This window comes from Sciurus vulgaris, assembly GCF_902686455.1.
Source record: "Sciurus vulgaris genome assembly, chromosome: 2".
NCBI classification, from domain to species: domain Eukaryota; kingdom Metazoa; phylum Chordata; class Mammalia; order Rodentia; family Sciuridae; genus Sciurus; species Sciurus vulgaris.
The window spans coordinates 27,589,076-27,600,068 of record NC_136462.1 but is presented as its reverse complement, the minus strand read 5'-3'; the positions used below and the strand labels follow the sequence as shown (position 1 = coordinate 27,600,068).

General features: G+C 46.4%; 2 protein-coding genes across 2 annotated transcripts in view; both read left to right on the top strand.

Moving 5' to 3' along the window:
- ESRRB (estrogen related receptor beta) overlaps positions 1–10,993 on the top strand; it is a 514,135-nt gene that overhangs the window by 430,989 nt on the left and 72,153 nt on the right. The gene's annotated exons all lie outside the window — the stretch shown is intronic.
- LRRC74A (leucine rich repeat containing 74A) overlaps positions 9,901–10,993 on the top strand; it is a gene marked incomplete at its 5' end in the record, with an annotated part of 28,021 nt that continues 26,928 nt past the window's right edge. Inside the window, one exon of the mRNA XM_079129668.1 lies at positions 9,901–9,940. Coding sequence (XP_078985794.1) covers positions 9,901–9,940 — 40 coding nt within the window. The remainder of the gene's footprint in view (positions 9,941–10,993) is intronic.

The following is a 10,993-nucleotide window of genomic DNA, read 5'->3' as shown; positions in this document are numbered from 1 at the left end:
ACGTGTAACTGGTGCTTGTTTACCGGAGGTGTCTTTCTATGACCTTGGTAAAGACAGATGATCCAGCAAAGTGTATCCCACCAATTGAAGGCCAGTTCTTCCATGGATTCTGTACTACACAAAGCCCTGAGTTTTTCTTCTCCAGTCCCCCACCCTCAATCTTCTGCCCCAACCACGCTCTGAAGAAGGAAGGACTATATAGTACACCCACTTTCGGTACCCAGTGTCTGAGCTGTGCGATTTCCAATTTGTGGTTGGAGCCTCGGTTGTTCAGGGAAGCCCTCTGGGGAGTCACCAGATCCTGGACCAGCTGGGTACATCATAACACTGAAGGGCTAGGAGGAGGAAGAAGGAGAGAGTCAGTAGCTTGGCCTTCCCCCACAAATACCCTTTGCTCCAGCTGCAGCAGTGTCTTGCCTTCAGCCCACACCCTTTGAGACGAACCAGAGGCCTCAATCTGAAGGCTGGGAAGCCACCCAGGAATCACAAACCTGTAATCCCAGTGACTCCAGAGGCTGAGGCAGGAGGATCGCAAGTTCAAGACCAGTCTTAGCAATTAAGCAAGATCCTCCGCAACATAGGGAGAACTTGTCCCTAGGATGGAGAATGTAACTTAGTGGTAAAGTGTACCTGGATTCAATGCCCACTACAAATCTCTGGCTGGAATAAGGCTCCTGCCCTCCAAACTGCAATGTGGCATTGCTAAGCAGACTAGTAACTGCAGATTCCAAGGAAACAGCCTAGGGAAGTGCAGCCTCAGGCTTCCTCGGTCAAAGGAAAATTACAAATATGATCTACACTGTTTCTAGCTTTAACATGTCAGAAATAATCCAGAGAGAGATGAGCCACTCATTCATGCAGGAGTGATCTACATTCATCATTAGCATGGTTTTGAGATGCAGAACCTACCTAATGGGACAAGGGGGAGCTTTTACAGTATTTATGAGGGGTTTAAAGTGTTCTTTTAAAGAGGAATTTCCTGCATACAGGAAATGTAAGCCCTTGAGGGCTCAAATTTTGCTTATGACAAAAGGTAGATATGAAAATTCAACAAGATGGCTGCCTGTTTTAATTTATCATTTGGACCTGTGCAATATACTGAAGGCTGTAGAATTCTGTAGAATTACAGCAACTACAGACCAAGATCTGGAGTAGTGCTGCCCAAAAGAAAAATAATGTGAACCACATATGTAATTTTTTTAATTTATTTTTTACTGGGGATGGAACCCAAGGGTGCTTTACCACTGAGCAACATCCCCAGCCCTTTTTATTTTGAGACAGGGTCTTGCTCAGTAGCCCAGTTTGGCTTCAAACTTGTGTTCCTCCTGCCTCATCCTCCTGAGTCGCTGGGATTACAGGTGTGAGCTAACACACCTAGCTCCCATCAACTTGAGAGAAGTAGAACCACGAGGTAAATTCTCTACTGCCTGCTCTCTCAACAGTACCTGGAGCAGTATCCAAAAACACCTTCCTCCCACCTCCCAGAGATGCTGCTATTTCTCCTCACTCTCTCTTCTTCTTTGACTCTCTCTTGTCACCCAGAAGCATGCTCAGTCATGCTTAGTCATGAAATCTCCCCTTCCACCTCCCCAGTGACTAGCCCTCTTTCTCCTTCACCTTCAACCATCTTGAGAGAGTGGTCTATTTACACCAGCTCTCTGTACTTCCTCACCTCTCACTCATGCTCATTTGACAAAAAAATATAACCTCCACCACTGTGACCACCCCATTGAACTCCCCTCACTGAAATTCCCTGTTGAGGACAGTGGGGGGTCTGCAGAAAATACACACTTCAAGTCTTCCTGGATTTTGATTCGTCTACCATTTTGCACAACTCCCCCGTTTTGTAAGATTCTCTTCCCTCGGTTTCTGTGACATGCTTGTTTCCTTCTATCTCTGTGGACATTCCATCAACATGTCCTTCATTTATATACCCACCGACCACCCTCCTTATATTGATGGTGTCCCTAAGACTTGACCTTTGACCTCTCTCCCCTGACTACTCCATAGTCCCTTCTTCAGAAATTTTCACCTCTATAATGGCTTCTACTACCATCCATATACTGATGGTATACACCTGCATTTTTTGAAACCTAGATTCTTTTCCTGGGCCATAGATCTACAAGTCCATTTTCCCTTCTTGACCGCTCCAATGAATATTCCAGAGATAACTCAAAGACAACACAGGATGGGTGTGGTGGTGCACACCTGTAATTCCAGGTATATGGGAGGCTGAGGCAGGAGGATTGAAAGTCTGAAGCCAGCCTCAATAATTTAGCGAGACCCTCAGCAAGATCCTGTCTCAAAATAAAAACAAATAAGGGCTGGGCATTTAGCTCAGTGGCAGAACACCCCTGGGTTCAACGATGTGCTTTTCACCTCCTGTCCATCATCCTACAAAACTCATGGCCCAGTTCCTTTGTGGTCCCCCCCACTTTGGTACCAGGGTTTGAACCCAGTGGCACTCAATCACTGAGCCACATCCTCAGCCCTTTTTTATATTTTTATTTAGAGACAGGTTCTCGCTAAATTGCTGAGGCTGGCTTTGAACACGCGACCCTCCTGCCTCAGCCTCCCAAGCTGCTGGGATTACAAAGCATCCCTTTGTCTTCTTTATGTAGCATGAGCATCTACTGAGCTATACTGGCCCCGCATTTTCTTCTCTTTCACTTTTCTATCTGATCCCTCCCGAAGCCCAAATGTTTTATACATTGAGCACAAATGTTTTTGTATTTATTCAATCAGTTCACCTTATCCCTTCTGCCACTCCTAACTAGAGTTGAGCCCCTCCTGCCCTCAACCCCCCATTCTTCACTGCCACCAGAACCCTCTTTGTACCGTGATACTCCTATTAGGCTACGCTGCTGCTTACAACCATTCCGCAAGGCCCCACTGACGTCAAAATGCAGGCCAAACTGGAGCACGGCATGGGAGCCCTTCACGGGGGCCTCTCTCACCCACCTCATCTCTCAGCACTTCCTCCCCAGTGCCACTCTCCCCCAGTGAGACTCGCTCCAGCTTTGCCACACTACGTGAGACGCCCTCAGCATGCAGTGGAGACTCTGTGTGTGCTGCTTCTCTCAATCACAGACCCCTCACCCATACCTTCTCCACCCTCTGCCCTCGCCTGGTTACCACCTAAGGTACCTTCCAGCTCCAGCCTAGTCATGTCTTCCTCAAGGAAGTTTCCCGGATCTTCAGCACTCACACAGACACGCCACTGCCCCGAAAATGGACTAGACGCCCCTTCTATTTGCTTCTGCAGCACCCCTGCACACTCTGGGCCCAACACTGCTGCTGTCTGCTCCCTCGTCTGTAGCCTTCAGTCAACTGCACACTCTAGAGGGGTCACCGGTCCCCATCACCCTGCCAGCACCAGGGATACACTGAGTGGATGGACGGGTGGGTGGAAGGATGGGTGGAAGCAAAACAAAACAAATCTGCTTTCTGAAGAACTGCAGTTTCATAAGGAAATCAAACAATAAATCCACGCTTGCAAATGCAGACCCTGTTATGGCTTGGATATGAGTTGTCCCTAGGAAGCGCACGTGCAAGACAATGCACAGAAGTTTAGGAGTGAAAAGATTGGGTTGTGAGAGCCTTAACCTAATCTACACGTGAATCCACCCATAGGGATTAACTGGGCGGTAACTACAGCCAGGCAGGGTAGAGCTGCAGGAGGTGGGGTTTATATTTTGTCCCTGGTGACAGAGCTCTCTGTTTCCTGACTGCCATGTCCTGAGCTGCTTCCCTGCTCCATACACTTCCTCCAGGATGTTCTGCCTCATCTCAGGCCCAGGGCTATGGAGTCAGCCGACCATGAACTGAACCTCTGCAACCGTGAGCCCCCAATAAACTTTTCCTCCTCTTGTCAGGTCTTTTGGTCACAGCGATGAAAAAGCTAAGACAAACACATAAAGGGGAATTTCTTTGCATTTGCTAAAGTTTTTTGCTTTTACTTCAGAAAGTACCTTTCTCTCAAGGACTACCCCCAGATTTGAAATCTGATTTGATTTTAAAGTACCATTTAAGGAAATAATTCTTAGCATAAAATTGGTATTACAACAAACATAACATCATCTGTTGTTTTTCTTTGGTCTTGTTTCCTCATCTTGTATCCTAATATGGTTTCTGCCAATGTCCTTTCTTTGCTGCTTTCTCTCCATTCTCTCCTTTGAAGAACTTGGGCCTTTGGTCACCATCTCATGCTGCTGACCATCAAATACTCTTTCTTAAAGGGTCAGAGAGGGAACAGTTTTGACTTTGCAGCAACTGCTCAACTCTGCCATGGCAGCATGAGAGCAACCACAGGCAGCCTAAATGAACCATCATTAGGGTGTTTCAACTTTTGTGGGGAGATGGTAGTGAGAATTGAACCCAGGAGTGCTCAACCACTGAGCCACATCCCTAGCCCTTTTCATTTTTTGTTTTAAGAAAGGATCTTGCTAAGCTGTCAACAAAACTTTTTTTTTTTTTTTTTTTTTTTTAATTAAACCAAGCAATGGAGACTAGATTTGGCCACTGGATTATAGCTCAACAACCCTGAAATGTGTCAGCCAGGTGCATATCTTCTGATCCGGAGGCAGCAGTTACTCTGGGCAGGAAACAACTCTGTCATGTTCACAGAACAACAAAGGGGTCCATGTAGAGGCAGCAGAGGCTCTACAGCCAGACTGACTTCACCTAATCTCAATTCTGCCACTTATTAGCTGTGTCACCTTGGGTCCATCACTTAACCTTTCTGTGTTTGGTTTCCTCATCTGTAAAATTGGAATAATAATGGTGTTTTTGTAATAGCATAATAATAGTTGTTGGGCAACTTAAATGCATTAAGGCATGTGAAGTCCAGGGAGCCATCCTGGCACTTACAAGTGCTATATAAATGGTAGCTTATAGGATATTAAGGGTTCCCTCTGCCTTGAATCTCACTGGTGGAAGTGTTATAGAAGGAATCATAGAGATAAAGAAACTGTTGTTCTCTTAGTATTTGACATCCATATCACGCCCCAGGTGACAGTCTTTTTGACTCATTTCAAGTCAGAATCACAGTTCCTCTCCTCCTCTGGGACTGTCTCTTTGGCCCCAGCTCCATGCATTAGTTCACCTTCCACCCACTAAGTGCCACGGGCCCACCTCTCAGCACCTGGGGGAGCTTCTCTCACAAACACAGTGGTTTAAAAGCACAACAGTGTCTGTCATCAGATTGCACAACACATACTGAGTATGTGGTTCATGAACAACAGAACCAAAAGGACAAAAATTTAACGGTGAGCAAATTAAAAGGGTGAGAAGACCATTAAATGGAGAAAAGCAATCTTTTCAATAAATGGTCCTGGCACAGTTGGACATCCACAGGCAAAACAGATGAACCTCAACCCGTACCTTATAACTTATACAAAAATTAACTCAAAAGAAGTTGAACTGGAGTTGTGGCTCAGTGGTAGAGCGCTTGCCTGGCATGTATGAGGCCCTGAGTTTGATCCTCAGCACCACATATATATAAATAAAACAAAAGATCCATTGACAACTTTAAAAATGTTTTTTAAAAATAAGTTTAAATGTTTTTGGAAATAGATAATACAATGGTCACACAACATTGCAAACATATTTAATATACCTAGGTCGTACGATTAAATGATTTAAAATGTTATCCATATTTTCCCATAATAAAAACTTCTAAACAGATCATAGACCTAGAGATGTGTGTGGTGATGCATGCCTGTAATTCTAACTACTCATGAGCCTGATTCAGAAGGATCTGAAGTTCAAGGCCAGCATGGGCAGCTTAGTGACAACTGTCTCAAAATAAAAAGGGCTGGAGATGTAATTCAGTGGTAGACTACTTGCCTAACATGTACAAAGCTCTGAATTTGGTTCCTAGCAACACACACACACAGAGATCATCAACTTAAATGTAAAAGCCAAAATTATAAACTTCTAGAATAAAATATAGGATGAAAACTATACGATCTTGGGAAAGCAAATAGTTTTTAATATGATACCAAAAAAAAAATGATCCATAAGAAAAAAATTATAATTTTAACAAAATTTGACTTTATTAAAATTTAAAATTTTATGCTGTTCATTAAGGAAAAAAAGAGAAGACCGAGTCTGGGATGTAGCTCCGTGGTAGAATGCTTCCCTAGAATGCAGGAGGCCCTGGGTCCATTCCCAGTACCACGAAAAAAAAAAAAAAGGAAAGAAGAGAATAAGGAGCCAATATCCAAAATATCCACAGACTGAAACAAAATATCTTCAAATCACCTTTCTGACACAGGACTTATATCCAGAATATATTGAGAACTCTCAAAACTCCTCAATAAGAAAGTAACCCAATTTAAAGTAAGCAAAAGATCTGAGGAAGAAGGAAGATATATGAATGGAAACATCATTTGTCATTAGTAAAGTGCAAATTAAAACCTCCATGGAATACCATTACATGCATACTGAATGGCAAAACAAACTGGCAAGACCAAATTTTCGTGAAAATGTGGAACAGCTGATGCTCAGACATTCTTGACAAAAATTCAAAATGGTACAAGTGCTTTAGAAAGCCATTTGACAATTTCTTTTTTTTTTTTCTTTTTTTTTTTTTTGGTAGGGTGTGAGGGTGGGGTATTAGGGATTGAACTCAGGGCCTTATACATGCTAGGCAAGCACTTTATCACTGAGCTACATCCCCAGCCCTTTTTAATTTTATTTTGAGACAGGGTCTCACTAAATTGTTGAGGCTGGCCTTAAAGTTGTGGTCCTCCTGCCTTAACTTCCTATGTAGCTGGGATTACAAATATGCCCCACCACATCTGTCAAGTCAACAATTTCTGATGGAAAACAGAACAGGGATTACCAGGGGTTAGGGTGGTGGAGGAGTTACCACCAAGGGGCAGCATAAGGGCCTGTGTGTGTATGTGTGTGTGTGTGTGTGTGTGTGTTGCTGGGGATTGAACACAGGGCCTTGTGCTTGCAAGGCAAGCACTCTACCAACTGAGCTATATCGAGGCCTTTTTAGGGAATTCTTTTGAATGGGACTGCGGTGGTGAATACGCCACTATGTGCATTCACCAAAACCCATAGAACTGGACCACAAGGAATTCTACTATATGCAAATCAAAATGACATTAACCAGGGCTGGGGAGATAGCTCGGTTGGTAGAGGGCTTGCCTTCCAAGCACAAGGCCCTGGGTTCAATCCCCAGCACCGCAATAATTAAATAAATAAATGACATTAACCAGAATGGGGCAAAGTGTGAAATTCTGAGTGACCAATGAATCTGTGTTACTAACGAATCAAGCAGTCACACTCAAGAGAATGGGAAGAAAGAACTGACTCAATAACTTTGGGGAAAAAGGCATTTTGATTGGCTACTCTAAGGATAAACAACAATAACAAATAAAAAGAACAAATTTTTTAAATGCTAATAATAATAGTAACAGAAACCCATGTTCTAGCAAATACTGTACTCTGGCTGGTAAATTTGTTTCCAGGGAGTGCAGTTGAGCAATTCTGAAACTATATATATATACTAGAGATGAACTGATAAATAGAAACATGTTAGAGAGCAGGGTTTCTTGCCCTGAGAAAGAAATGGCACCGGTGACAAAGGGGACACATGAGGGTCAATACAGTGCTGGGCCAGAGACAGAGGTATCAGTTCTGACTCCTGGGTTTTGCTTACTACCTGTATACGCCGAGGCTCTGGCCTGGTGAGGTGACGCACACCTGTGATCCCAGCTACTCGGGAGGCTGAGGCAGGATGGCAAGTTCGAGAACAGCCTGGGCAGCTTAGCAAGGCCATATCTCAAAAATAAGAGAAATGAAAGGTCTGGGGTGTAGCTCAGTGATAGAGCACTTGCCCAGCATGTGTGAAGCCTTAAATTTCATCCTCCGTACCAAAAAAAAAAAAAAAAAAAAAGCATATACGAATGAATGGCTATTGAAATAATATAGATAAGGAGTTGTATAAATACACACACACACCCTTTTAATTTTCCAGGATTGACTCGTAGGTAAATAATATTTCTGTCCACCATTCTAAAGAAAACTGCTGATGTTCAAAAATCTCCATTGGCCTCCTTTGGCTATTGGGTTGCATTTGAGTCTATCCCTGAAATTACTCTGGCCCTCAGGGTCTCCCTTTCCCTATTTCCCTTTGCATCCTGTGCTCCTTTTCCCGCAGACCCTACTTATCCAGAGCAAGTTTCCCAGCAGGGAGAAACCTCCCCTTGCCCTGGGCTCCCAGGGCACTCACCTCACAAGACATGTCAACTTCCAGGGCTGCCGTAAGACCCAGGCAGCAGTGCTTTGCTCCATGGCTGTTTGGAATACCTTCCTCCAAATTCCTGACTCACCTTTCAATGCCTGAGACTGGATGGTGCTGTCAGGTGGAGCACCCAGAGTCCAGACCAGGACCCGAATACTCCTTGGTCCCTTCCTTCTGTCCCTTAATTCTGCTTTTTTATCCCCTACACCATTGTGGGGCCAACGAGGTGAGGATCTCCAGGACTTATGTCCCCCAGGTCATCCTAGGGGCTGATCACCCCCTCAGCCTTCTTGGTATTACTCTCAAGGAACCACATGAGACCAGGGCACAAGAATGGTGCTGTCGTGCTGATAAGAGTGACTCGGATTTATATGAACAGGAATTCTGCCAGAAATATGTGCCCAGGACCCTCCCCTAGGGATGGCCCTGTTGCCTGTCTCATGTCACACTTCTCTTGAAAGGTCCCTGTCTTGATCACAACCCCATCCCCACCCACCAGGGGTGCTTATCTCAGCACCTTGTAACATAATAGATGCTCAGCAAGTGTTTCTCGGAGTAACATCTCAGGGGCGTGAGTTTCTTTGGAGCGGGCTTCTAACTCTGGTTTCCTATACACATTTCTAGGTCGTCATCGTTCCTCTGAGTGGCAGAAAGGGATCCTCACATCCCCTGAGCCCTCCACTCACTGACCTGACCGTTGATGAAAGTTTATCAAGAAGGAACAAACACGCCTCCAGATTCTCTTGACAGCAAACTGCAAGTGAACTTCAGCTCCAGGGCATGTGAAAACCGCTGAGCCTGGGGCTGGTGGCTGCCGGGTCTCGAGGTCGGCAGCCCAGTGGTCGGGGTCGGACCGTGCTTTGGCTGCAACAGACTGTACTGATAGAACATATGTTTCTCGTGCTTTGCTTTTGATCTTCTGCTCCGAGGTCGAGGATGCTCTCCCAAGGGGGGAAGAAAAAAGGAAGAGGAACGGGGTGGGAGAACACTGACTTCACCCATCACTGAAATACTTCGGACCCGAAGCACAGTCACCCTGAGAGAAGAACATGGTGGCAGCTCTCCAGGGTCACCTGATTAAGGGCCTTGAGTTTGGTCCTGACTCAGAGGGAAACACACCACCACTGAGAGGCCCCCCCACAGCACCCAAGCACTCACAGCCAAGCCTGGGCTTGGCCCCAGCGGACATATGAGAAAAAGATGACCGCCAGAGCCAGCAGGCGGGCGGGAGGCCTGCTGTTGCCAGGTCCACCCAGAAGGATCACAATTACTGCATGAGGTCATGGAATGTTGGAGATGAGATGAAAGTGGCTCCTAAGTCACAAAGTCGCAGGCGGGTGGGCATCCTTTCCACAGGGCTCTCGGGAACAGAGCTATACCACTTCCTGATGAGTAGGGGGCGTCGCTACCTCTCCCAGGCAGAGATGGGATCAAACCCCTGCATGTCCAAGCCCTCCCAGAGCCCGCTGTCCCCCATGCTTGCTGGGTTGGAAGGGTAACCGCCGGCCCCCCTGGGGTTTGCCTATGCAGAGGCAGGAGGCCCAGTTTGACACAGAGGTGAATGGGCAGGTGCACTTCTTAGGCAAGCAGCGGAGAGGTGGCCAGAAGCTGGCAGCAGCCCTCCAGGGAGTCCTAGCAGCATGGATGATGATGAGGAGCCTCTCGAGTCCAAGACACAAGGTGACAAGGCGTCCCACTCTCATTGCTCAGTGATCACGGACCCCGAGGCCCTCTCCTCTCTCTGCTGGTTCCCTCCAGAACTGGCAGGATGCAGTACACTGACGTGGGTTCAGGGCTTGGCAAAGAGTGAGATAGTCAGGCACTGTTCCAGGACCAGTTCGTATAGGCACTCGCCAAATTAATTTCATTTTGTGGGCTGGTTAGAAACCAACTGTGCTGGGAATATTTACACCACATGAATTGGCAAACACTGTAAATCAGGATATTTCTTTTTCTTGGAGAGCCTGTTGTTAAACATTTACCGGTGTCCCACTGGTGGAATGGAACTCTAAAATCGTGAGACTAATGAGCATAGTGTGACTCAGAAGGTCAGCCCTTTTCTCAGGGCAGCAATTGGGCAGTTCAGCTGCGCTGTGTCTCCCAACCCCCAGGCCGCTGCTACTTGAATCCCATTTCACACAGTCCTGTCACAGGTTGGGACCGGGGTCTTTGGGCAAGGACTAAGAGAGACACAAGCCTATGTGGGGTCGTTAGGAACCCCACCATCCTAGAATCTGGGTGGTCAGAAGGTGGGACCAGAGCCCTGACACACATACTCAGCCACCCAGAGAGTAGACTGGCCACGTTCCCTCGGGCCATGTGGAGGCACAGCATGGCTTCCTAAACCAGAGTCCTGCAGATGCTGGAGGATGGCGCTCCAAACCTGGTGTGTGGATGTCAGGAGCCCACAGCGGGTCCCAGATCCATGGCTCAGCGTAAAAACCACAGCAAGGATGGGGTGCCTGTGTGAGGGAGGCTCCGCTCTCCCCACAGTGTCTCATCAAACCAAGGTGCACGTGTTGGTCACAGCCATCGATTTCAGCCCAAGGGAGCGTTTCCAGCCCCTTCTTCCTGGTCATAAGTACAATGCTGGGTTGGAAGGAGAGAGATCAAATTCTTAGGACTCAAGTTTTCTCTGTTGCTCCTTCAAACTGCCCCTTGATCATTTTACCCAAATCGCCACCTACCGTGCCCCTTCCCGCCCCGGACACCATTTACACCTGAGGATAGGGA